Source organism: Rhamphochromis longiceps, linkage group LG6 (genome assembly GCF_057381845.1).
Source record: "Rhamphochromis longiceps isolate RC_006_pf linkage group LG6, R_longiceps_female_GT1.1, whole genome shotgun sequence".
Taxonomy (NCBI): domain Eukaryota; kingdom Metazoa; phylum Chordata; class Actinopteri; order Cichliformes; family Cichlidae; genus Rhamphochromis; species Rhamphochromis longiceps.
This window is the reverse complement of record NC_140562.1, coordinates 38,820,020-38,847,070: the sequence shown is the minus strand read 5'-3', so window position 1 is coordinate 38,847,070 and position 27,051 is coordinate 38,820,020. Positions and strand designations below refer to the sequence as shown.

Below are 27,051 nucleotides of genomic sequence, written 5' to 3'. Positions count from 1 at the left end.
ATGAGCCATACTATAAAATTTGAAGTTGGAGATGACCACAAAAAAAAAAAAAGTGCATGTGTTTGTCTTACCTGGTCTGAGTCTAGCAGGCAGTAGTTGACTCTGAGCTGCACAAGCTGAGCAAGCAGGTCCAGTACTTGTCTTTGCAGCGCCACAGATGTGCTGGTGGTATACTGCTTCAAAGCTTTGATCACCAACGGCTCAAACAGTCGAATGTGGTTATGAATGGCATTCTGAGAAAACACAAGATGCAACTCTCAAAACAGCAGCAGACCACATAAGCGACTCTTAGCGCATAATATCAGTATGGAACAGCAGCAAGACAATGAAAGGGTACCTTGTCTCCTCTGTGACGCGCTGCATTTGTGATGCTGGATCTCAGTTGATTGGATGCTTTTTGCATTACATCAAACCATCTTAAATTAAAGAAAAAAAGAAGAAGAAAAAGCACAGACTTATTATCGCACTTAGTTCATACATTTTATATTACTTACACACACACAAGCCCGTTCAGCTATCTTAGTGAGGACGTTCATTGACATAATGCTTTCCCTAGACCCTTACCCTAACCTTTAAAAATGAATGACTAACCCTAACCCTTACCCTAAACCTAACCATAACCTAATTGTAACCCTGACACCAAAACCACATTTTGAGCCTCAAAAAGGCCTTCAAACTTGTGAGGACTGGTGTGTGTGTCCTCACAAGTGACTGTTGGTTCTCACAAGTATAGTAGAATGCAGATTTCGGTCCTCACAAAGATAGCTAGATAGGAACACACACACACACACACACCTATAAAACAACTGAATGCACACTATAAGCATGTGCAGGGGTGGAGAGTAAATATGTGCAGAAAGTCACAGAAAAAAAAAAAGGAGCGTTTGCGATTTCCTAAATAAGGACATCTATGCATACGTATGGGAGACATGTGTTACTAGAACTCACCCAGAGGTATCCTGATCCTGTTCAGCCTGCACCATGTTACGGAGGCTTGCATCAGCAAGAGCCTGGGTGAAGTGAGTGTATGGAGCCATGAAGCAGTAGTGGTAGAGTCCTGGCCGCAAGCTGGAAGAGCCAAGACGTAGAGCTTTGCCCTGGGACCGACTGGGTCCACTCAACACGCCCTCATACTGGGAGGCCAGGTTGTTCCCAAATAGTGTCTTCAACAGCTGGAGAATAAGTCAACTTATTACCACAAGAACTCTTTTGCAAATATATATAAGCATAAATATACAAAAACACTATAATTTTTAACTTCACATAAAATTTGAGAATCCAGTTGATATATTTGAAGTATTCCCTTTCTTTCTTTCCCCCCCCCCAAAAAACAGCAATAATTAAGCTCCAGTGAAACCTCTTTTCTTTAGAAGCTCCTCCACCCGTAGGATTAATAGTTATATAACCAAAATCACTTCACCATTTAATTCTGCTTTTATTCATAATTGACATGCTGTGAATAACCCCTTAAACACTGACTTCCTACGCTCCCTTAAAGTCCCTTTAGTATGTCTGTGGACTTATCAAAGAAACTGAAAACTAGATTACCACTGAGACAGAATACTAATGTGTGTTGTTCTATAAATACATGAATGTATGGAACCATCGCACAGGGGAACCAATGCCTTTACAGGCCCTGTCGGCAGGAACCAGCCTCACTTTGTGTGGAGTCACACCGGCTGTAGCACACTGCTCAGTGCTAGAACCACAAAGACTGCCACACATTCAAAAGGATATGCATCTAACATTCACAGGCATTAACACATAACATACTAACCTGTTGCACACAAACTGTGGCCATGGTTGGTTCTCTGGAGAAGCAGGACTTGAGGTAGCCCAAAATTTCCTCCACACACTAAAAGAAAAGAAAAAAAGGTTACTTCTTCTATTGATAAAGAAGAAGATTATCAATAAATTGGTTGTTAACAAGAAATGAACAAGACCCCTTGTTAAGGGATCGCACCAAACTTAACACTGAAAGACACTGAAATTCATCTTTACCTTCCCGATGTCATGAAGTGTGGCTAACTCCAGCAGCTGAGAAAGAACATCTAATGTAGCGCGCAGGAAACTTCCAAACTTTTCTTGGCTACTGTGAAGGTCCAACGTAACCTAGAAAACATTAGACCATCCATAAACCACCATACAGGCAGCAAAAATCTATTAAAATCATTTTAAGTTTAAACAAAGAAGTGTTCTGACCTTATAGTTGGCATGCGTAGCTTTGAGCACATCATAGAGCTTGAGGTAGGGAGGCAGGTGGTAGAAGTTGCCAAAGGTGGTCGATTTGTTTACAGTTGTTGAGCCTGTACTGTCTGTTGGCCTACCTGCTTAGAAAAACACTACTTAATATTCTGAGACTCACAGAGATGATCTGTACCCTTTTTTAAGCATGGTGAGGCATTTACCTGTGTTGGCCTCACTGCCTTTCTTTGGGCTCATAGGGGTGGCACTGGGGTCGGCAACCTCCTTCTCCTTGCCTTTCCTACGAATGGGACTGAGGGAGGGGGTGTTGCTCAGGGAGGGGAGAGTGGCCTATAAAGTTGGTATAGAATGCAACAACAGAACACAATATATCAGACATCCTGTGGATCAAACTTGTGGTAAAATGCACCTGAATGCATGGTGCCAAATATTTTCTTTCATGAGTCTGTTAAACCAAATAACTCTGCTTATCAAACGCACCTTCATTGCTGGTCCTGGTGGTGTATCATCCAACACATGGGCACAGATGTTGAGGACCTTCAGCAGATGGGAAAAGAGTTGCTCCACCATGACCACCAGGGAGCGTTCTGATAGCGCGGCCCAGGGTTCCTCCAACTTACTTGGGCCTCCACTACTGGTCCCACTGCTGCCTTCTTCCTCCCCAACCCAGGGATTGCGCATACATTTAGGAGCCACAGCTGAGAACATCATTAGGGTAGTGATGAATCAACAAATGTCAGAGTAAAACATCTTCATGTCATATTAAATTATATGTAAAATACCTGAAACTCTTGAAGTAAATTACCCACCAGCTATGAGGTTTCCAGAAAGTAACAGTGCATCCTGATGCGCAGAGAGATCCAGTGGAAACCAGGCAGAAGACAATAAGGAGAGCACTGTGTTGGCAATTCCTACAGTCAGAGTCCTCCGCTCTGCATCTGGTGCAGATGAGGTGGTTGAAGAGGCTGGAGCACTGCTAGGCTGTGATAAACTGCAGAAAGGAGTGAACAGACAGAAGGTAAGGGGAGTCTAGAGAAAGAGTTGAAATGATTATGTAAAAAAATGTATTAATCAGTGCAGCATACAAACCTGAGGGTTCTGCCCCTACTGCGGTTAAGACTAGAACGGGATGAAAAGTTGCTATTGGAGCTAACGTAGCCACAGTGCCAGCCTGTGCTCCAATTGCCCACTGGAAAATTTGAAGCTAGAAGGCACAAAGCCTCACAGCAGCCAAACTGCAGAGAAGACAGCATGATAAATATTCAGATGTTATGAAACAAATGCCATAAACTTGCTTTAGAGCAGGCAAACAATGAGCTGAAAACCTACAGTTAGAGCTCTGGAGGTAGACGAGGTCAAAGCATGCGAGACGGCAGCAACTACTCTGGACAAGTTGTTCTCCAACGTGACATCAGAGATAGTGTTGGACATGTTGTAGCCTCGGTATGTCCTGGCGACAAAATTTTAAGTAATTATTCCAAGGTTCCCTCAGGAATTGTGTATTTAACTGCAAAATCTTATAAAAGCTTGTGGCTCAAAGCATTTCTTATCACAAGAAAAATATGTCTGGGGTTGAAAATAGCTCTTATAATGAGTACAATAAGACACATTGTAATAAAAAAAGGATAACCAGGTCAACAAGGTTGAGAACTTCTTCATAGTAATATAGGCTAAGCTGACCTTTGATGAGGCACGAGATATACTGGAAGTGTGGGCGCGTGTGTACCTTGTGATTATGCTAACTGTGAACTGGGATGGGGGTTGTGTCTCATGCATAAGCAGCTGCAGATAGACTGAACTCTGGTCTCGGGCGATTGCTACCACTGGGTCAACCTGGCCCTGGTCACAGTCATAGAACAACCTGGAAACTAGTCTGTAAAGAGACAGGAAGAGAGATATGACGAAAGTCAAAAAGGGCTTATTTACAGTCCACTACATAAAGAACATAGCACGTGCTATATGTGAAGAGGCATTTTACCTTCTGACCACAGAGGCAGCCACGTGCCGTACTCTTGGATCGTCATCTCCCAACAGATGTATGACCACATCATTCAGGACTCTATCTTGCAGCCGCAGACGCTAGAGAAATGTAAACAAACAACACCAGTCAACAGCTGAATGCAGAAACCCAGAAAGGATATTTCAAAGAAAAGATCATTAAAAAAAAATTATCAGAAAATAACCTTACCCCAGTGTAGTGATGATCTCCTTTATGTAAAGTCTCAGTTTTCCTCTCCAAAAAATTAACTAATCTAAAACACGGGAAAAAGTAAAAAAAAAAAAACTTTAAAAAGCAATTATAGGTAATACAAAGTAAAGGCGAGCTTAAGTTTAAAGTTGAGTTATTATTATTTTTAGAAAACAGAGACTGTATATAACAGGCATCAGGATACAAAAGTATCCTACCGGAAGTCTAATTCTGCCAGAGTTTCCAAGAGCTCAGTGCGAACAAGCCAATAGCCGCAGTCCTTCAGCGCAAAGAGGTCAATCACCAACTGCAGGCCAATCTCACTCAGGGTACTGCTGCAAATAGTCGTGATGCAGTGCTGAAACAAAACACACACAAAAAACCAATGGGTCAGACTCACAAACAAAAGCACAGACACAAAAAAAGAACTTGAGGGACAAAGCAAGACAGAGATAGAGTAGAGATTACCAACACACTCACACAAAACCATCTTACCCTCACTGCAGAGCAAGCCATCTTGCAGGTGACAGAGGATTCATCTTTCAAAGTCTTCTGAAGCAAAGGCACCAAGTCCACCAGGGACAGTGGGTTACCTAGAGTACAGACAGACAGGTATGATAGGCATCTTTAAATACTCTCAATTCTTTGCAAAATGCAAGTAAGACAAAGACCAACACACAAACCTGTTGCACTCTGCACACTGGCCAGCCAAGTGTGTATGTTGAAACGTGTTTTGGTGAGCGCAGCCTGTATGATGGCTGCACATAGGATAGCTGTAGCTCCTCTAATCTGGGGGTCTCCATGGTCAATGAGGCCCAGGACATCACTAATATATTGTTGCTCTGAAAAGGTAAAAAAAAAAAAAAAAAAAAAAAAAAAAAAAAAAAAATAATAATAATAATAATAATAATAATAATAATAATGCCAAAAAGTGTTAAAAGACACACAAATACAGTTGTACAAATAAGTTACTATTCTGTAAATGAAAAATGCTTTCACTGTAACACATGTTGTGCAGAGCGCCTTCAAACAAGACATTTTTTTCCAAATCAGAGTATGAAATGCACATGTCAAAATGCAAGTAACAATAGCTGGAGTGTATTTAGCGACCGTGGCTCAGGGGGTTGGGAAGCGCATCTGTAACCGGAAGGTCGCTGGTTTGATCCCCGGGCTCTCTGTCCTGGTCGTTGTGTCCCTGGGAAAGACACTTTACCCTACTGCCTACTGGTGTTGGCCAGAGGGGCCGATGGCGCGATATGGCAGCCTCGCTTCTGTCAGTCTGCCTCAGGGCAGCTATGGCTACAACCGTAGCTTGGCTCCACCAGTGTGTGAATGCGAGAGTGAATGAATAGTGGATTTGTAAAGCGCTTTGGGTGCCTTGAAAAGCGCTATATAAATCCAATCCATCATTATTATTATTATTATAGTTTCAGTACTGGGAGCATACACACTGGTTTACTGTTGCACGTTACTTAGACATCTACTAGATAGGAGCAGTTTTTTGTTTTTTTTCCCCCAGTTCTTACCTACAACTGGAACGCCGTCCAGCGGCTCCAAATAGAGGGAGTTAAAGTAGGCTTCGGGATGCAGCGCTGCCGCTGCTCCAACACAGCTGAGAGCCAAGGCTTTCACACTTACTCGCACCTCTTTGTCAGGAATCAAGCCTGAAGAAACACAAAGCAAATAATAACACACACAGATGTCAAAAAGTCACAGGAACAAGCACAACTCCGATATATGAGAGGCCTGAGAGTAGAAGTTGTACTTTGCTGTTAGATATATTTTGACAATCAGATCAAGGAGTCAAATTTTCAGTTTCAAAACGAAAAAAAATTTTTTGGTATTGAGCAGAACACCCACTCACCATTTTTTTGTCCTGTTAGTAGGAAGGAAGCAGCAAGAAGCCGGACACAGTGCACTAGTGGCTCCGCACTGTGGTCTGTATAGTGCCCAATTGGACCTTTTATACGTGATGGCTGACAGAAAAGCAGACAAGTGACATAATGTTAACCTTTCACTTCAACCATATATGACAAGCACGGAGAGTTTTAAGTCACTTTACCTTATTATCGGGCTCGGGTTCAGCAGGTTCATCCTTTGGTATGAAACGGTCCACACTGCTGTCTGAACCCTGCCGGTTGTGACCGCGGCCGTCGAAGAGATGAGGCTTGCTAAGAGCTATACACAGAAACAATAACCACCATTAAAGCTTTCTATTAGGCAGAGCCCATCTGCGTTTATGTGTGCATAGCTGTGTACACAAACGCACCAAGTGCTGACTGCAGGAATGGTTCTTGGGGTTCTTCTTGGGAGGAAGGTGCTGTTCCTTCATCTTCTTCATCCTGTAGTGTTCCAATCTGCATTCCAGAGTACTGACTCTCACTGCCATCCAGAACCTTATGCACACACAAGCACACACACACAAATCAATTAAAAAGAAACCATCTTCAGAAGGGAAAACTCAAATTCATAAATGTATTAGAACTGGCAGTTTGCCAAACTTTGAAATGTAACTGCATGCACATGATACCTAATAGTTTCGACTCACCGAGTTAGTTACTGGACAGAGGAAAACATAACAAATGACTAAAACTACAAATTAAATTTAAAAAAAAAATTCCCCCATTAAACAGGTCTACTGAATCATGCTTGGGTCAACACAATTCACAGCAAATCAACTGCATACAGGAAAAAGCACAAGCTTAAAAAGTCAACAATCCAGAGGAAGACCAAGCTTTTGCTCCAACCTGACCCTGAAATCCTAACAATATTTTTTATTAAGCAGAACTACAGCTCTTCTAAAGTGCATGTTATTCTCTTGGTTTTGGTTTGCATGACTTCTGACAGTAAACCAGCTTGGTAAGAACAACTCTCCCTCACAAGATAAACCAATTTAATGGTACAATAAAAAAGAAGAGAGGAAAATGTGAATATTGTCTTATTCTCCAAGTTTGGCTGGAACAAAAGCCCGTCACAGCCTCTTCAAATGGTAGAGAGAACCAAATCTGAAGAATTACAACAACAACAAAAAAAAACAGTTGGCCTTCATGCCTCTCCTTTTGAACTTCACTCCAGGCCAGTCACACGGGATGTCAAAGCTGCTTGCTTTTATCAAAACGCATCTGATTTTCAGGAGGGAATACCTCAAAATGAGGGGGGAAAGAAAGGTGCATAATCTACTGTCGGTGACAACAGGAGGGGAAAAGAGGCAACAAGCTAGGAAAAGTCTTTGCATGGGTTGAGCCAACCAAAGGAGAAAGAATGAAGAAAGCCAAATGTATTGAAACAAGCAAGCCCATCCCAGTCTGTTCACTGTGTCCTGCAGGCTGACCTTGTCACTACTGCTGGAGGAGGTGGTGGTGGCATAGAAGGAGGAAGAGGAGGTGAAAGAAAATGAAGAAGACGAAGAGGAGGCAGTGTAGCCAGGTGAGTCGCTGTCTGCGGCATCGGGACCCTCAGTGGAAGCTGGCGAGGGTGGGGAAGGCTCAATCACCCGTGGCAATGAAGTGTGACTGGTACGAAGTGACTGGTACGAAGGATATAGGAAAGGGGGGGCAAGACCACAGAGGTAGAATTATTATGTAACAAAAGTTCTGTAGTCGGGGCCAGAAAGGCAGATTAACCTGACACTCCAGGTACAGCGGCAAAAATCTGCAAATTAAACTTTTTCTTAAGTAACATTTGAAAGAGTTAGAGTTTTATTAAATGAGTGGATGACAGAGTTAAAAATCTAAGATAGAAGTTTTTTTTGTTTTATTTTGCTTTGTTTTTATATGTACTAGATTTTAAAGAACGTGTTGCATTATGCATATGCAGCCTTTATTGTTTCAAGTCCTGAATGCATCATCTAGGAATGATGCTCGTGATTTTTTTAACCTTAGGAACATGTTTTGCTGCTGATAAGAAAACTGGTTCCAGAAGAGTGAAAAAGCATCCCCCAAAATAATCCTAACAGGAGAAACAGACCGTGAACTTAATCCACAACCAAGTCCAACAGTCAAAATTACTGTGTCATGATTAGGAGCATAATAAAAAGACAAAAAATTAATGACATAGAAAACAAGTCCAACTGCTTCTAAAAGCATAACAGGGGAAAATAAGACTTATCCGCTTCTCAGTCTGACGTCATTAGCTGTTTCCAGGTCCAAATTCCTCTTCAGTTCCCAAACTCAAACAAACACTGGGGCATCATTGAGAGTTAGAAACTGTCTAAATCCTTTCATCTTTGATAAAAATGATCAGTGTGGCTGCTCTACCGGTTTAACATCCAGGCATTCATGAAAAAACAGAATTTCTGAAGTTTACCAGAATTAGAAGTAGGCTGGGAGTTAGCTCGTTGGTTTCCATCTGAAGATAATGTACAATGTTCTGACCGAGGGATTTCTGAAAAACTAAAAACGCACAGCTCTGCTATCACGTCAGACATGAATGAAGACAGAAAACTGAACAGCGGCGACGTTTGTAGGGTTACTGAAGTTGGACTAGCTGGTATATAATAATGTGCTACGTTGTGGCTAGCTACAGCGCTATGGTTAGGGTAATATAGAAACACATTAGCATAGTGAAGCTGAAGGATAGACGCAGACTTTTTTTCCCCTCGGTAAATGTTAACGTGAGGTTCAGGGATGGGCAGAGACAAATGCAATCGCATGGCAGGAAAAATGCTGAAAACGAGCCAAACTTCAGTCAGAAGTGATGATCCATCTCCATCACGAGGTAAGTCATTAATATACTGCTGCATGGTTTGGATTACTAGCTGTGACAAATTCCTCATCCTCAGCTTCATGTACCTGTTCAAATCTTTATTAGCCTCAGGGTGACCTGATTCAAATATTTGGTGTCCAGCAAATCGTGAGCCAATAGGCTGTAGTTACATCGCAAGGTTTTAAAAACTGAGCTTTAAAATGTCCTGCAGATGAACACTAGCAATAAAAATCCAGAGAAGCCGACAGTGATCACTGACTATTTTTAGGGGCTTCTTCAGATTAAATTTAAGAAGATTCAAAGCATTAAAACACCATAAAAAGACAACAGCCTTAATAAACGCAGGGTAGTTTGTAAGCAGGGTTCATACATAATCACTTAACAACAAGATTGTGACTTATTAATGTTAGCATTATAGTTGAACACTTAAGGATTTCATGTTCCTTTTTTCCTGCACAAAAGATTTAAGGATAAAAACTGATCTTCTTGAAAGTATTTCTAGCTGCTACTCTGATAAGCTGCTTTTTATCTTTTAAAAAGTCTTCAGAAAGAAATGCTAGTGCAAAGGAAGTTGTTTTGTAATCACCTCCTGTTAATATGCTACTCAATATCACTACTGGAAGAAATATTTATTCTCAGGGACAAAGAAATATATTTGACCCCAAAATCTTTTACAATCAATTTAATTCATTTTAAATGTAATGTTATTTTTAGCACCAGTTCATAACAATCTCATGGATTGTTATAGAATATTACAGGAGCATTCCCACCTCTGAAGAACTGAGCGGTAGTGGTGGTGAAGAGAGGAACACCATCTACCACAAGTCTTCAGGAAATCGAGGGGGATAATAAAGTTGTGTAATCACCAATATTACCAATATTCCACTAATGTTGAAGAAAATAAGATGTTTTCAGTGGGATACAGGTTTCGTAACTCATCCAAGTGACTCAATAAACTACATCTAGATCAACAGAATCAACGTTCTGGGAAGTGAAGCATCATTTTCAAACCAAGAAAAATGCCATCAGAGACACAAAGGTTCAGAGGTAATTAATGGATTGCATGGTAATTAAATCCATCATTGTCTAGGGAAGCACACTGTTCATTTTATTCAACAGAAACCCACACAATTACTGGATGTACAAGCTGTAGTCTCAAATAAAATTAGCCATGTGCAGTCCTACCCAGTCAACTTACCAGTTCTGCTACATCCGAAGGGGTGACAGCTGAGTCCGGTCCCTCTGTGGTGGTTTGGGAGGAGTCGCTGGGTGGAAGTGAGCGATCATTAGTGCCTAGCAGTGTCCCACTTTCTCCTAGAGGCCCTCCCTCTGGAGTCGCATTCTCTGGGGTGGTGTAGTCAGCAGTCTCTGGGGTAACATTTGCCCCACCACTGGAGCTCCGACTCAGCATTTCCTCCTCGTTGTCATTGGGTGACTCTGGAGTGCCTGATGTAGATGTCCCACCTCCGCCACCACCCTGTTCTGAGGAGGCACTGAGGTCCACAGAATCACCAGGCTGCAGAGCATGCTGGGAAGACCGAGGCTGTTCAGTGATGATGTCCACCTGGGCTGCAGAAGAGCCGTCTGCACCAACAACTGATGCTAAAGTAAGAAACACACAGAAGCTTTATTTTTGCTCCACATACTTACACTGTGAAATTAGGAACACAGTCAAAGTTGACATAAACTTGATAATTTGCATCTCACCTGTGAAAGCACCAGTTGTGACCTCAGTCCTCTCAGGGTCATCCTCCAACCCATCCTCCTCTCCAGAGAGCATTTTACCTGGAAATAACAGGTTTATTGTCAATATGAATCTGTAAGATTAACAGCAGTTTAAAAAAAGGAAAGGCACTCAAACCTAAGTGTGGTGATTTACTTTAAATTGAGTACAAGAATAAAATTTAGATATACAGGGATAATAATATGTAATTTTAGGCAAGTCCACGGCCTTTAGTGCCTCACAGTTGAAGGTAAACTTGTTCAAGCCCTGATTGGCACATCTGAGAGAGGAAAGAGGTGAACAGAGGAGATAAACAGACTAGTCACCTCTCTGTTTCCTGAGAAGGAGTGGACTGCAGGAAGACCCTCCCCCCGCTGCAAAAGGCATGAAAACAGGAAGCAGAAATAGAAGTTGAGGAGTAGGAAAGTAGTACAGGCTCAGAGAAGCTTATAAGAAACAGAAACTATTATTTAAGGATGTCAGAAAATTAGTTAAAATGCAAAGAAAAAGGCCACGAATAAAAGAAGAGGCTAGGGTGGAACCCCAACACAGTTTGTCCATGCGGTTCCCTGGCAAAGTCAGCATAAGTGAATGAATTATAAACTAGTTGAAACAGATAAAAATCGTGTCTCTAGAGCTGGTTAACTGTGTAAATATTTCTAGACACATATCTAAAGGGATGATAAAAAGCACTGTTTAGATAGTATTAGTCAATTCATGTGATTACCAATGAATTCAAGGATGCTGCCAGAACGTGAGCGGTTCTCAGTGTCCTGACGAAAAACGGTGGCATGTGGGATGCTACCAGCAGTAATGAGCATATGCAGAAGCTCTGGTGGGGGAGTCCTGAAGACCTGCTGCAGCAGCTCCAGAGCAGCTGTGACCACATTGTGATCCCAGTGCTGTGTGTAGTGTAGGGTTAGCTCATACACCTTTAAAAGACATGCATACAGAATTATTGCACATCCAATTATACAAGTGTATACAAACTCTTTTTTCATATTTAAACACAAACAAATTCCATCTCACCTGCAGCAGTTGTTCGGGTGTTGGCTGTACATCAGCTTCCTTTCTCATGACACCAAAGCTTCCTTTAAGACTAGTGGAGTTGACATGCTGCTGCAGCAGAGGCATCAGGTAACGAAGGGTTAGCAGCACCCCCAGTATTAGATGGCTGGGGTGTTCATCATCCACCGGAACCAACAGACCTGGAAAAAGGCGAAAAGGGCAAAAATTCTAAATTAGCTCACATATTTTAACACAAATGAGCTTAGTAAAATGTAAAAGGGTAGAAAAGACATGCCCAAGGTCTGTGCTTGACAGTGAGCCAGTGTGCAACCTACCCAGAAGCACATTAAGGAGCCAGGTGTAGAAGTAGCTGGTGCGTCTGGAGTGCTGGCAAATACTAACAGCTGAACTGGCTGCTGTCCGTCTAATGGTCGGGGAGCTGGACTTCAGATTAGCCACAAATGCCTTCAGCAGCACCTAAAACAGAAATAGTTGGATGATGTTAAAAAAAAAATTAAAAAAAAAGAGTTTCCACTGGCCTATGATTTTTTTTTCTACTTTAGCACACAATCAGCAGGTGAATACCTTGATTTCACCATCATTGGCAAAGTGTCCCAGGGCAGACATGATCTTGGGCATTGCTGTAGCAAGTGTCTCCTGCACAGTCTCTTCCTGCCGCTTTGTGATTCTGGTGAGGCACGGCAACAGGTTGACCAGGTAAGGTCTGTGCCATAAGGGAGAGAGAAGAAGTATACATGAAGTAGAAGCAAAACAAAAATATGCATATGCAAGTAAAAAAAAGCACAGATGATACTTTGATGTTGTCCCCACAAAAGCAGCAGACTATAAAATAAGACATGTTGTGGATAATGGTTTAAAAAAAAATGTAAAAATATTATAAGTTTGCATACCTGCATTTCTGCGGTCTGATGAGGTGGGCAAGCTCAGCAAACCTCCATAAAGCTGCCCTCAGACTCCGAGAGGCACCATTCTATTGAGCCACACAAGCACTGATATTACCATGTCTAATATCTGACCGTACTTTCTCTAAAGAAACGTCAAACAATTTCTTTTCACATCTAACACTGGCCTATAGTCTGAGAGTAAAGACATATAAGGTGTATTACAAAATGCTCACTTTACAACCCCATGCCTTACCTTTTTAATTTCTTTGTACAATTCCAGCTGCAGTCTAGGCAAGTTGGAGTCCATCAGTGCCTGAAAATTATCAAAATGAATGATTAACACTACCACCAACAACACCAAACTTATTTTGACAATTTTTGTCATTAATATTCTTATTCATTTGTCCCATCTTGCAGATTTTGCTCACTTTGATTATTTTGTTCAGGCACTCATCGGCTACCATCCGAACATCTGATTCACTGTCATCACTGCAGAGCAGGAACATCTCCATGGCAATGCCAAGCAGTTTCTGAAACTCTGGAGATGTTCTATTCCCAGGACCAGAGAGAGGAAAAGCCAAAAATATATAAATTTTTTCCCTTTCTCAAACTGTTAACCCCCTAGCATAAACTCATAAAACTTAGGTGCAATAAGTTTTTTTTCAAAAAGGACATTACAGAAAAGAAAAATATATATATGTAAAGACGAACATGTCCCCACTTCGTTCCCAAAATACAAAAGTGAAACCAAATATCCCAGAAATCAGTGAAATCAGATGTAAAATCACTACTGAAGAAGCTCTGGTTGCAAATGACATCACCCTGCACCTCAGACATGCTTTACAGAAAAGCTATCTTACCGTTTATACAGTTAGTGAAGGTGATAGGAAACCCTAAAAGAATATAAAAAGATATGACTCACACCAACACATATTTAGATCAAATAACAAGGAATACCTCAGTGACTGAGCCACAATGTTTTCACATATTGTCAGACAGTGGGTCACCCTGTCCTTCTTTGTGGCAGCTTGCTCCTTTTTTCTGTGGAAGATAAGACAAAATGCAAAAGATGACGTGAGTGTGTGTGTGCACAAAGAAAGACTGAATTTAGGTATCTTGCTTATAGCCAAGGAATGCAGTGATTAAAATAATAACTATAAGTCAGAGCCATCCCCTACAACTGTATTCCTTACGCACTGATCCCATCAATTCACTTCTTTACAAGCTATATAAATGAATTCCTATCCCTGTGTTTCAACCAACAACGGACTAGATCTGTAAAACTTCTTGGAGATGAAGCAAGTGCAGGAAGCCCCGCTATGTTCATCATTCCATTCATAACCGTTTGCATAAGCAGTTTAAATATTATTATGAAACTCAATGTCCTCTGCTACTGAATACACAAAATTACGTCCTTGAAATTGATCCTCCTGACCCTTTCACGTGTTCTTGGCATCAGCCTTCTGTGTTAGCCATCATTCAGCTGTTCTGATCCTAAAATCAGGCTAGCAAACAATCAGATCGCGTTAGGATAGCGAGCATCGCTAAGCAGCGATCTAAAGCATGGCAACAAGTGGACCTAAATGGGCTGAGAAGTATGAATAACACCTTAGCCTCATTCCCAGTTTACGTTTTAGTGCAGCTGACTTAAAGCCATCTATTAAACGTTGGTTATCTACCCGAAATGGACCAACGCTGCTAGCACGATAAGCTAAGGGTCTAGCCTAACGGCTCCTCGCCTCCTATTCTGTCACCGCTGGACAAAAATCAACTTACTGCCTCTGAGCGAGCTCCTCGGCGGTCGGTGGTCCCTGCTGCTGCTGGAATGACTTCAGAGACTCAAAGGCCTTCATCAATTTCTCCATGGTGGCCATTTTAGTAATCTACAATAAGCAAGCTTGCTTGACGAGCTAATATTTACTATGTGAGCTAACTAGCTAGCAGAGTAGAGGCAAGTTAACGTTTGCGCACGTAGAGAGCAAGAGGTGCGTAGTGCGGCGAGAGTGCTAACACTGCTCGCGACAGCTACCACCAGCTCTCCGCCTTGTCTTCTCGGAGAGCGCCACTTATTCTTTCACACTACTATTCCTAAATAAATCAAATGCAGGTTGATAATAAGCCATCTTTGATGCAGCATTGCGTTTTCCCACCAATCACACCAGGAAGTAGCTTGTGTGACAGGTTTACCGAGAGGGGAAGGGTGCAACGTCAGCAGCCAATCAGAGTCCGGATTTTTGTTGAGTGGCTTTAGAAAGAACCAATACGACACTGTGATTTTTTTTCTTTTGTTGTTATTGTTGCAGTCACGAGACCGCTGAAATCTGGAGTGCAGGACAGATTTGTTCAAGTGTAATTTACAAGTATTGACTTTAGTGTGTGCGCTGATAACAGTGGGTGTCAACTGATAAGAGAGCGTAGGAAGGAAAAACAAATGCACTGAAACCAGCCCCTCCTGACACAGTTATTCGATCATTTATTCATTTGTTAGTGCTATGATCTCTGACAAATTGGAAGAAGCAGGTAATGAATGGAACAAAGGTAGGTCTAATGGCATAAACTTTAAGTATTTTACTCCGGATTTCGTTTCTTTTTTATTATTATTATTTTTTTCAGATCAAACTAATTTCAATATTAGACAAATATAACCCAAATGAATACAAAATGCTGTTTAAATGATTATTTCATTTATTAAGGGAGGAAAAGCCACCCAAATCTACCTGCTCCCTAAACCTAATAACTGGTTGTGTCTCCTTTGGCCGCATCAACTACAGTCAAGCATTTATTGGGATAATTGCTAATGCGTCTTTCACAGTGCTATGGAGGAATTATGGCCCACTCTTCTTTGCAGAATTGTTTTAATTCAGCCACATTGAAGGGTTTTTTGTTTTTTAGCGTGAGCGACCTGCTTAAGGTTATGCCAAAGCATTTCAATTGGATTTGAGTCCAGACTTTGACGAGACTGTCCAAAACTCTTTTTTTTTTTTTTTTTAGATGTGGACTTGTTGGTGTGTGTAGAATCACAGTCCTGTTGACCTAAGTGTGCTTGACTTTCAGGGTTTGAGTTAGTGGCCAGATTCTCTAATTCAGGATTGTCTTGTAGAGAGCAGAGTTCATGATTCCATAAATTACGATAAGTTGCCCAGGTCCTGAAGCAGCAAAGTAGGCCCAGACCATCATACTATCACTACTTTAGAATTTATTCTAATAGGCACCAAATCAAAACTGACTAAAGTTCCAACCAGAAGTCTTTCATTATCCAGTGATAACTGTGTTGGCACACCTTCCCCTCCGGTTAAGAGTCTTGGTGTCATCCTCGACAGCACGGCACATATGAATAATATCACTCAGTCTTCTTATTTTCATCTTCATCATATTAACCGCCTTCGTCCTTCAATCACTCCAAACAGTACCGCCATACTTGTCAATGCTTTTGTTCCATCTCGTTTAGATTACTGTGTGTGTCTGACAAGGTAATCAGCAACACAGGGGCACCACAAGGGACCGTCCTCTCCCACTTCCTCTTCACCCTCTACACCACAGACTTCAGCCACTGCACAGAGACCTGCCATATTCAGAGGTTTTCTGATGACTCTGCAGTGGTTGGGTGCATCAGCAGGGATGATGAGATAGAGTACTGGGCTGTGGTTAACTCCTTTGTCACGTGGTGTGAGCAGAATCATCTTCTGCTCAACATGGCAAAGACCAAGGAAGTGATCATGGACTTCAGGAAGACCAGGAAACTCTTGACCCCTGTTTCAATCCAGGGGGTCAGTGTTGACATTGTGGATGACTATAAATACCTCGGAGTACACATTGACAATAAACTGGACTGGGCTAAAAACACCACAGCACTTTACAGGAAGGGCCAGAGTCATCTGTATTTTTTGAGGCGGCTGAGGTCCTTCAACATCTGCCGGACAATGCTAAGGATTTTCTATGAGTCTGTTGTGGCCAGTGCAATTCTCTACGCCGTTGCATGCTGGAGGAGCAGGCTGAGGGTCGCAGATGCCAACAGACTCAATAAACTGATCCGTAAGGCCAGTAATGTTATGGGGATGGAGCTGGACTCCCTTACGGTGGTGTCGGAGAGGCGGATGTTGTCCAAAATAAAGACAATGTTGGATAATACCTCCCACCCACTCCATGACATGCTGGTCAGTCACAGGAGCACGTTCAGTGAGAGACTGAGATTACCAAAAAGCACCACTGAACGACACAGGAAATCATTTCTGCCTGTGGCCATCTCCCTGTACAACGCATCCACTTAACACACTGTATACCGCAATAGCTACACCCTTTTTTGCACACGCTCTTCTTTCTTTAGATGTTGTTCTGGGTTTTTTGGTGACCTTCTGGATAAATTGTCAATGAGTTCTTGGAGTAATTATGGTAGTCGCATCACTACTGGGAATGTTTACCACTCTTCTAAGTTTTCAACATTTGTGGATAATGTCTCTCACCTTGGTTAGAAATGGTTATGTAACCCTTTCCAGACTGACAGATGTCAGTGACTTTGCTCCTTAATTGTTCTTGAGTTCCTTTAGATTGAAGCACAATGTGTTGCTTTTTGCAATATTTCTGTCTACTTCAGATTGGTTTCTATTTACATGATTTCCTGATTAAGAAGGCTGTGATTTACCAAGGGTAGCATTACCTTTCCACATATGGAGCGTGATGGCAAAATGCAAACTGCATCCAGGACAGAAACAACTCCGTTTTGCTGCTAACACAATTTCGGCTCTTTGCAAGCATCTCAGCAGACAGCATGCTAACGCTTAGATAGCCAACAACCCAGAGTGATGTTAAAGCTGACTGAATATTGACCACAGCCCCAGATATGCTGCTTAGTGATGGTGATGACTTTCAAAGCAGAGCCAATGAGAATCGATAAGGATTTTTAATCCATAAGTGATATCGATAATGGAATTGCTAAATTCTTATGAATTCCCATCCCTAGCTTCATCATGCCTTTAAAATGAAATAATTTAAAAATTGATTTTGTAATTACCTGGGTTATCTTTGTCTTACATTAAAATTTGATGAATGCTGAAACATCTAAGGGTGACAAATATGCAAAAAATAAGAAAAGAGGAAGGGGGGGATACTTTTTTTTCCCCCAGCACTAGATCATTACATTTTATACTCTTCCAATCGATGGCCTTTTATTCACAGTAATAAAACAAAAAACACAGATCAAATAAGTCAAGACACAAGTATTTTTATACAAATGGCAGTGTATTATTTCATAATTACAAATGTCAGATATGGTACAACAACCAGTGATACAACTTGTACAAGAATTAACAATGACTGCAGTGGTTGAACGACATGACTGTACAGATACAAAATAAAGAAGAAAAATCAAGAAGTCCCAGGCCGAGTTTGAAAACCCATAATCCATCCATCATTTCTCCCTTTCTCGAAAATATTACTTAACTGACAAATCTGGACAAAAGAACGTGAAACCCCGCAAAACCTCCCAGCCTGTGTCGGTGGTCATCCCAAAGCTAGACTTGAGTAAACTAAATAACTTGCGCTTCGAAACGTCGCTGGTGAGCGCCATCCCAGTGTTCGGGAAGTGGCTTGACTCACCATCAGAGTCTTGGAGGAAAGGCAGAAGAGAAGGAATGCGCTTTATGAATTCAAAGACTCAGCTGGTCGCCTTGCGATTCATAAAGATGTCCTCAGATACCAGTGAGATATGTTGGCACTAGAAGGTCATAATTTACATATACAAGGAACCTGAAGTATTACAAACTGATACATGCTTGAGTAATAAAACATATGCATTTTTCTAAACAGGCATTACAATGCACTTAGTGCGGACATTCAAAACTGTTGAGCTGTTTAAAGTTCCTTTACGCAAAGGGATTTCTCTAAGAATGGACGGAAGGATAAAGAGGCTGAAAAAAGGCAGGATGTCAAAAATTAACTTGGTTATTGGCACATTTAATAAAGGCTGTCAGTCTTTCTCTACTAAATTCTTCAGATAACAAAGAAATTCTAATTTAGTTTATGTCGCTTTTGGTATCACTGGCAAAAAAACAAAATAAAAACAAACCAACAAAAGTTTAAAGACACTTTTCCCATAGTCATTGTCAAAACACACCATTAGTGCAATGGAACGAAAAACAGAATTTCTTCACTGCTATATGGAAGGTGTAAGAGTAAAGATGGTCAAAACAATGATAGAGTCATGGGTGGTGAACACAGTTTAGTTTCCTTGTGAGAATGAGTGAATCAGTTACATGTTAGAAATACATAATTTACAAGGTTTTTGAGGCTAAAGAGCTAAAAGGCTAAAATCTACAGAGGCAAGCAAAATCAGCTTCAAATGTGCCTGAGAGCAACAACAAACGAAATAAAGACACTAAGAAACTCAATGACAAGAAGCCGGCGACAGCTAGATGCACCCATCTGATTCCTGATAATGGAATGTGCAACAGGGGACAAACTCTTAGAATAAGCCACTTCTCCAAATTAGGTAATTACATAGGGGACCTATATGTGTGCCACTTTAAATGTATACAGTTTCAAAAGTGTTAGGAATTGAATCAAGCTCCTACATGATTCTGAAGCGCTGTATTGACAAAATGCAGACTTTGCTTTTCTGTAGAAAAAAAAATTGATTAATCATTTAGGTTATACACATAAAACTAACATGTGCAGGTGGGGTATTCACAGCATTAAAAACAGAAGGTGGAAGTAAACAGCAACTGCCTCCAAAGCTAAATTCATAAAATGGGTCTGAAATGCCTCAGAAAAAAGCAAATGGTGAACATGTTTGTTTGTTTTTTTATATATATAAATGGGGAAAGTAAAGAAAATGTATTTGCTCTTGGCTGATTAACTTGGAAGGAAACAGGGCTGTAGGAAAATGTAAAACAATCTTGTTTCTGCAATTCAGAACTCAACTGATTGTTAATTTCTCGGCATCTGCGCACATGAGCAACTTTCTCAGGTCATTCCTGAGAGAGCAACATCCAAGCTCTGAATATAGTAGTCAAAGGTGCCCATCATCAGTAACAAATTCTACATGTATCTCAAACAGTTATAGCTAGGGAGGATAAATGGAGGCCAACTAGCGATCAGCCAAGCACAAAGGCCAAAGACGGCTGACATCTGAACCAGCTGATCAGGCGCAAGAGTTTTTGTTGTCGTTTCTTTTTTAAAGAAGCAGTTGTCAGCTGCAGGCCAGGTCTATGTTACATTTCCAACATCGCCTCCTTTATCATCTGTCTTCCTGTTCCAACTCAGTCAAATGTGTCCAAACACCCAGAGGCTTTCTGGTCTGCTTAAAACCATATGCATGCTAAACAATTCAAAACAACTGGACACAGTCAGAAAAGGAAATAAAAGCCAGAGAACACAGCAAAGAAAAAAAGACGAGGAATAGAGATAAATCACCCCAAAAATATTCAACCTAAGTGAATAATGTAACAGACTTTTACTCAATAGCTGTGCATCTAAAAATTAATGTTCTGAGCTTTTGCAGCTCATGAAAAAAAGATTTCTAGAGAGGTCCAGTAATGATGGGGATCAGGCTTCATGTTACTGCAAATGGCCTCCACCATATCATATTTACTATTTAACTCTTACACGTGCTAAATAAACCACAATTAGGAGTAAACTCGCCACCTCTGCTAGAACTGGGTCGGTACAGGCACCTAGAAGACAGTTCACTACACGGCCACCTGCATAACTGGGCTGAAGAGAGGGATCAGATTACCTCAACCAATTTAAATACACAGGGGCAGTAAGTCCTTGAAACAGACAGGAAAAGTTAAGCAGTGTGGCATTAACACAGCAACGGTAGTCTAGATTCATTTTTAACCCCGTTTCATTAGAATCTACACACTTCATTTAGAACTACCTGAGCCTTGAGGCATTTGGAGGCTAGGGTTAGTTTGAAACCAGGCAGAGCTGATGTACTAAAAACATGTCACGCTGGCCAAATCAAAGACAAAATTACAGCTCACAAGAAAACAAAAAGGCCTTATGCTACATTGAGAAAATAAAAAGACTACTGGTACTGTGCTTCTTAAAAACAAAACAAAAAAAAGCTCCCCAACACACTTTATCCATACTCATTCCAAAAGAAAATAAAAAAGGAAATAAAAATGTAAATGTATGCATTCAAGTGGTACTTTTATGGCTTTTTGTACAATACAACCTTTAGTGAAAATATACATCTAGACATAAATTCAAGTACAAATGTACAAAATCTTTAAACTCATACTTTTTTCTTTAATTATAATACACTTTTAATACAGCTCATAAATACAGGTCAACATTCACTGAGTTCCTAAGATTTGCGCTCGGTTGGAGTTTGTGGAGAAGTTCTGCGGCGGAAGGGTGCAGGTGAAGGGAGTGGTTTAAAGTCGCGAGGGCCCTTCAGTCTCGTCATCGCTGTAACTGCCCTCAAAACAGATCTGGGAAGGAGTAAAAGTGAGGATATATCACTAACATTGGAAACCTGCATCGCTGCACCAGCTCACATGTGCAAGATGATGTCACCCTTGCCTGTAACCCTCACTTAACCACATTAGATGTGGTTTTTCGGTAGGGCCAAAGCTGGAATTAGTAAAATACTCAACTGCAAGCGAGTTAGAAGATGACATACTGCAAGACATGCAATTCAACGTATCCATAATAACCAGAATAGAAAGTGGGACTGCTATGTAAATGTGTGCTGTTAAAGCACAAGCTCTCTCTAAAGATGTGAGCAGGCATCTTTTACTGCAAAGAGATGGCTGATCTTTGACTGATGTTCATTTTCTGAATCCAAGAGGGACCAGAGAACAGTGTCTGCAGTCTTCATCTCAGTCTTCTATGATCCTGACAGCTTCCACTAATAAGATAAGTTGGCCTGGAAGTAACCTGAAAGTCTAAAACAGGTCAGGAAGGGGAAAAAAAATCTGTAACTCTCATTCTCCTTATTATCTCTCATGTTCAGTGCAGCTACTTTTCCACATAGGGCCAGGCATATTTGGATGACTTTTTTTCCCACGATTTAAAACCAGAATTTTTGTATTTACTCTTGTTAAAATTTGTTTGATAACCTGAAACACCCAAGTGTGATGAGTATACAAAAAAAAAAAAAAAACCCAGAAGACATCAGGAAGGGCGCAAATACTTTTTCATGACTTGATACACTATATACACACAATATTGCCCCACCTAAACCATGGGACCCTAAAGGGCAGTAAGGGATCACGTATCTTCTTATTCAAATCTCTGGGATCAAACAGAAGTTGTGACAAAAAAGGTAGGAATCTGTGTGAAATTACAAGAATTCAAGGGAAGTTTAAAGCACAATATAAGGTCCAGTAATAACAAACAGGAGGGACATAGTGAAAATACCCTGTAAGCTGAACAATCCTGCAAACAAACATGCTGTTAGAATCATTTATCATCACTGAATTTACATCACTATTAGCACATCCCCTAAGCACAAATCACCCCTTAAGAATATGCAAAGCTTTAGTGAGGAAGGGTTACAAAGAGAAGACGGGCCTTATTCAAACAAAGTTTCACAGCTTAGAGATAATATTTCAACATGCTGAGTTTGGATAAGGCCTTGGGAAAAAAAAGAAGCAAGGAAAGTAGGAAGAAAGGAAGTACCTTAGCCCCCACCCCCTCGCACAGTTGCCGGAGCACTAGCACTTGCCTCTCTTCTGAACAGGCGGTAGAAGAAGCCTCTCTTTGGTGGAGGGTTAGGCCGGTTCATGTCCAGGTCTGGGCACAGTGTCCCGTCTGTCTCGTAAACGTTGATTTCTTTGAAGCACTCCATCTCGATCATCTACACACACAAAGAGAGTGTGAGTAATTAAACCTCAAACAGGTGGAAATTAGTTAGTAGTCAAATCTGCTGCAAGGAATCTTTTGTCTTTTGAGATGCTCCCTGCTAATAAACACACACATAAAAATTAATATGTTGAACATTTTGAAAATAAAGTCTAAATTTCAAGGTTAAAGCCAAAAATGTATTTTGAAAAAAGGGGAAATGTGGAGATTATCGTTGTTGCTGCAAGACAAACTGCCATGTTTGCTATACCCTCTACAAAACGCAATGTTTAGAGCACCCAGTTAAACAAATTGATTGGTCGTCTCGTGATATAAAATACATCCACTTTATTGCACGAAGGTGTAACCATCGATAACCTTGCATCTGTCCATTGCCAGCCCTTTCCTTTTGTCCGCTCTTTCAGGTTGTGTTTGTCCGTCGGACCAGATGCAGCTTTTTGCACCATCTTTTCATCGTCCTCATATTTATCTCCACACTTTATGTGCTAAAAGAGAAATCATTTCTTTCTTGGTTACAAGAAAGGGCGAAGGTGGCTCAAGAGTTGGGAGTTCGTCTTGTAATCGGAAGGTTGCCGGTTCGAGCCCCGGCTCGGACAGTCTCGGTCGTTGTGTCCTTGGGCAAGACACTTCACCTACCGCCTACTGGTGTTGGCCAGAGGGGCCGATGGCGCGATATGGCAGCCTCGCTTTTGTCAGCCTGCCCCAGGGCAGCTGTGGCTACAACTGTAGCTTGCCTCCACCAGTGTGTGAATGGGTGGATGACTGGATGTGTAAAGCGCTATACAAATTTGCCATTTACAAAAACCAATTCTTGAGTATGATTTCACTAACTCAGAGGGTACAGAAACTGCGGCAGTTTGCCTTGAAGCAAAGACTGTAATCTCCACATTTCAACTTTTTTCTCAAAATAAAATTACAACTTTAATCTTGAAATTTCAGCTTTATCCTCAAATTGGTCGTTAATATTTTTTTCTTATCGTGGCCTTAATACTCCTTCGTAGGAGTGACTGTCATTCCCTCTCCATTCACGTTGGACATTTAGGACATAACTGAACACCTGCACTTACACACATGCGCCAACTTCACATGCAATGTACACTTATTATTACTCTGTCTTCCAAATTCATCTTAAAGCAGAGTGCACATCATTTATGCAGGTGTTTCTATGTGCTGTGGGTGTAAACAATGACATCATCTCAACGGCCTGAGCTCGCAGTACCTCGTTCTGCCAAGGGATGGAGACACTGCCTGTGACAAACTTGGAATAAAAGTCGTCATCTGTGGGGTCAAGGTTCACGCCTTTGACAGTGGAGAACTGCTCAATGTCCAGGACATCTTTACAGTACACAGCTCGAGGCTAACAGAGAAAAAAAGAAGGAGAGCATTGGAATGACTCAGTAATGTCTGAATGATAAGGGAAACGCTAAACCAGACATACAGTGGGGCAAAAAAGTATTTAGTCAGCCACCGATTGTGCAAGTTCCCCCACCTAAAATGATGACAGAGGTCAGTAATTTGCACCAGAGGTACACTTCAACTGTGAGAGACAGAATGTGAAAAATAAACCCATGAATCCACATGGTAGGATTTGTAAAGAATTTATTCGTAAATCAGGGTGGAAAATAAGTATTTGGTCAATAACAAAAATACAACTCAATACTTTGTAACATAACCTTTGTTGGCAATAACAGAGGTCAAACGTTTACTATAGGTCTTTACCAGGTTTGCACACACAGTAGCTGGTATTTTGGCCCATTCCTCCATGCAGATCTTCTCGAGAGCAGTGATGTTTTGGGGCTGTCGCCGAGCAACACGGACTTTCAACTCCCGCCACAGATTTTCTATGGGGTTGAGGTCTGGAGACTGGCTAGGCCACTCCAGGACTTTCAAATGCTTCTTACGGAGCCACTCCTTTGTTGCCCGGGCGGTGTGTTTTGGATCATTGTCATGTTGGAAGACCCAGCCTCGTTTCATCTTCAAAGTTCTCACTGATGGAAGGAGGTTTTGGCTCAAAATCTCACGATACATGGCCCCATTCATTCTGTCCTTAACACGGATCAGTCGTCCTGTCCCCTTGGCAGAAAAACAGCCCCATAGCATGATGTTTCCACCCCCATGCTTCACAGTAGGTATGGTGTTCTTGGGATGCAACTCAGTATTCTTCTTCCTCCAAACACGATGAGTTGAGTTTATACCAAAAAGTTCTACTTTGGTTTCATCTGACCACATGACATTCTCCCAATCCTCTGCTGTATCATCCATGTGCTCTGTGGCAAACTTCAGATGGGCCTGGACATGCACTGGCTTCAGCAGCGGAACACGTCTGGCACTGCGGGATTTGATTCCCTGCCGTTGTAGTGTGTTACTGATGGTGACCTTTGTTACTTTGGTCCCAGCTCTCTGCAGGTCATTCACCAGGTCCCCCCGTGTGGTTCTGGGATCTTTGCTCACCGTTCTCATGATCATTTTGACCCCACGGGATGAGATCTTGCGTGGAGCCCCAGATCGAGGGAGATTATCAGTGGTCTTGTATGTCTTCCATTTTCTGATGATTGCTCCCACAGTTGATTTTTTCACACCAAGCTGCTTGCCTATTGTAGATTCACTCTTCCCAGTCTGGTGCAGGTCTACAATACTTTTCCTGGTGTCCTTCGAAAGCTCTTTGGTCTTGGCCATGGCGGAGTTTGGAGTCTGACTGTTTGAGGCTGTGGACAGGTGTCTTTTATACAGATGATGAGTTCAAACAGGTGCCATTCATACAGGTAACGAGTGGGGGACAGAAAAGCTTCTTACAGAAGACGTTACAGGTCTGTGAGAGCCAGAGATTTTCCGTGTTCGAGGTGACCAAATACTTATTTTCCACCCTAATTTACGAATAAATTCTTTACAAATCCTACCATGTGGATTCATGGATTTTTTTTTCACATTCTGTCTCTCACAGTTGAAGTGTACCTCTGGTGCAAATTACTGACCTCTGTCATCATTTTAAGTGGGGGAACTTGCACAATCAGTGGCTGACTAAATACTTTTTTGCCCCACTGTAAGTGAAATCAGATGGATTCTTGATTAACATGAACTCTTCACATGCTTAGGATTTCCACAGTGCTCTGTTTTTCCTCAACGTGGTCTACTCTTGTGTATAACCCAAAATAGAACCACAGATAACACTATCTATTTTCAACTATTGATTTAACCCCTTAGGTCAGTACTCTCCCTCCCTCATTCCATTTACGGCACTGAAAATCCAATGACTTTCACTTTTTTTTCTTTTCTTTTTTCTTTTTTTTTTTTTTTTATCTCTAAATCCCAGTTAAAGAAAACATAAACCAAAAACAAAATTACAGTGCTACAGAGTTTCTGGTTAAACTAAATTTATCTGGGAACATCATTGCCATTAAAGAAGGGCAGCTAACATAACGACAGTGAAATTACACACCCACTTCTCACCATGATAACAAGCTGCTTATGTGCGTTTGTTTACTGTGACAGTGGCATTTCCTGCAGAGTTTTTCCAAGCTCTGAAATGTTCCTGTGTGTACTGTGAGTTTGGAGATGTGAGCCTCTTACATCTGGGATGAAGGGAGGGTCCAACATGTTGGCCTCCAGTCGTTTAAAGTTGATATTTCTGAAGATGGGGTGCTGCTTGACCTCTATGGCCCCGCCACCCTGACAGCCCAGTCTCTCCTTGGGGTCCTTGGCCAGGAGCTAAGACACAGCAAAAGAAGAGGAAGAAGGAAGACACTTATAAACACTGCAACCTTCAAGAATGATCTGCATTTGGCTCAATTGACCGAGGTAGATAATTTTATTGCCTTATACATTTCTCACTAGAAAGGACATCAAATTAAAAAACCCATTTAATAAATCACACACAAAGAAGAGGGAGGTGGTTTCCTGTGATGCAGGCTTTTACGACTAATCCCTCCAGTTCAGTGTATACAAAACACACATAGCTGAGTTGCATGTAATCCTCTTGACTGTTTGTTTCCGACCCCACATAATCTAATAAAGACTACGCAAATCCATATGCTCAAAGGTTAATGCAGCTCTATTATGGCTAGAATTAGAGAGCGTCACTGTAAGGACTTCTGGGTAATATTACCAGCACACCACCTACAGTGCAGCAGGCTGACGGTGCGGATTGAGGGCTGTTGAGTGGTTTGATACTAGCAGACACTCTCACTGGCCCCGTTGTCATCCTGATGCCGATCGCTTTCACAACCACCAAACCGGCGGCGTCTCACTTTTCACCACATCTTTTACGCTCTCTCTCTCTGGTTGTCCTTCGTTTCTCTTGTCCTTGTGCAACTCTCGTCCAATTTACACCAGGATTCAAAGCAGATTTTCACTCTCGCTTTCTCCTCTTGAAAAATCACATCACTTGTCTATTTTGGGATGTGGTAATAGCCATCTCTTTGGCACAGCAGATATGGTCCCCCACCACCCCCACCCCTCTCCTTTGCTGCATTCTCTCCTCTTCCTTATTTTCTTTCTCCCATTTCTTGCTGAAC

General features: G+C 41.5%; 2 protein-coding genes and 1 non-coding gene across 9 annotated transcripts in view; all 3 read right to left on the bottom strand.

The window, feature by feature from the left end:
• htt (huntingtin) overlaps nt 1-14,908 on the bottom strand; it is a 31,281-nt gene extending 16,373 nt beyond the window's left edge. For 4 of the 6 annotated variants that reach the window (XM_085410669.1, XM_085410672.1, XM_085410670.1 and 1 more), the window contains exons 1-33: nt 14,510-14,908; nt 13,691-13,774; nt 13,162-13,282; nt 12,987-13,046; nt 12,740-12,819; nt 12,414-12,552; nt 12,164-12,305; nt 11,850-12,028; nt 11,548-11,752; nt 11,147-11,194; nt 10,805-10,882; nt 10,296-10,699; nt 6,663-6,789; nt 6,456-6,571; nt 6,258-6,369; nt 5,920-6,057; nt 5,077-5,235; nt 4,889-4,986; nt 4,612-4,751; nt 4,394-4,457; nt 4,184-4,284; nt 3,932-4,078; nt 3,535-3,655; nt 3,295-3,440; nt 3,015-3,196; nt 2,686-2,903; nt 2,409-2,535; nt 2,203-2,327; nt 2,002-2,112; nt 1,778-1,855; nt 949-1,172; nt 338-416; nt 72-233 (exon numbers count right to left, since the gene is read on the bottom strand). In XM_085410669.1, coding sequence (XP_085266795.1) covers nt 72-233; nt 338-416; nt 949-1,172; nt 1,778-1,855; nt 2,002-2,112; nt 2,203-2,327; nt 2,409-2,535; nt 2,686-2,903; nt 3,015-3,196; nt 3,295-3,440; nt 3,535-3,655; nt 3,932-4,078; nt 4,184-4,284; nt 4,394-4,457; nt 4,612-4,751; nt 4,889-4,986; nt 5,077-5,235; nt 5,920-6,057; nt 6,258-6,369; nt 6,456-6,571; nt 6,663-6,789; nt 10,296-10,699; nt 10,805-10,882; nt 11,147-11,194; nt 11,548-11,752; nt 11,850-12,028; nt 12,164-12,305; nt 12,414-12,552; nt 12,740-12,819; nt 12,987-13,046; nt 13,162-13,282; nt 13,691-13,774; nt 14,510-14,607 — 4,413 coding nt within the window. In that variant the 5' untranslated portion in view covers nt 14,608-14,908. The remainder of the gene's footprint in view (nt 1-71; nt 234-337; nt 417-948; nt 1,173-1,777; nt 1,856-2,001; nt 2,113-2,202; nt 2,328-2,408; nt 2,536-2,685; nt 2,904-3,014; nt 3,197-3,294; nt 3,441-3,534; nt 3,656-3,931; nt 4,079-4,183; nt 4,285-4,393; nt 4,458-4,611; nt 4,752-4,888; nt 4,987-5,076; nt 5,236-5,919; nt 6,058-6,257; nt 6,370-6,455; nt 6,572-6,662; nt 6,790-10,295; nt 10,700-10,804; nt 10,883-11,146; nt 11,195-11,547; nt 11,753-11,849; nt 12,029-12,163; nt 12,306-12,413; nt 12,553-12,739; nt 12,820-12,986; nt 13,047-13,161; nt 13,283-13,690; nt 13,775-14,509) is intronic. The other 2 variants (XM_085410671.1, XM_085410675.1) reach the window with 1 other exon arrangement.
• Nucleotides 1,592-1,721, bottom strand: LOC146668687 (small Cajal body-specific RNA 14). Its single transcript, XR_014912322.1, has one exon.
• A 3,027-nt stretch (nt 14,909-17,935) lies between the features above and the next one.
• Nucleotides 17,936-27,051, bottom strand: part of grk4 (G protein-coupled receptor kinase 4) — a 54,968-nt gene continuing 45,852 nt past the window's right edge. The window contains exons 13-16 of one of the 2 annotated variants that reach the window (XM_085410668.1): nt 26,108-26,245; nt 23,760-23,897; nt 22,358-22,535; nt 17,936-21,165 (exon numbers count right to left, since the gene is read on the bottom strand). In XM_085410668.1, coding sequence (XP_085266794.1) covers nt 22,359-22,535; nt 23,760-23,897; nt 26,108-26,245 — 453 coding nt within the window. In that variant the 3' untranslated portion in view covers nt 17,936-21,165; nt 22,358. The remainder of the gene's footprint in view (nt 21,166-22,357; nt 22,536-23,759; nt 23,898-26,107; nt 26,246-27,051) is intronic. The other variant, XM_085410667.1, reaches the window with a different exon arrangement.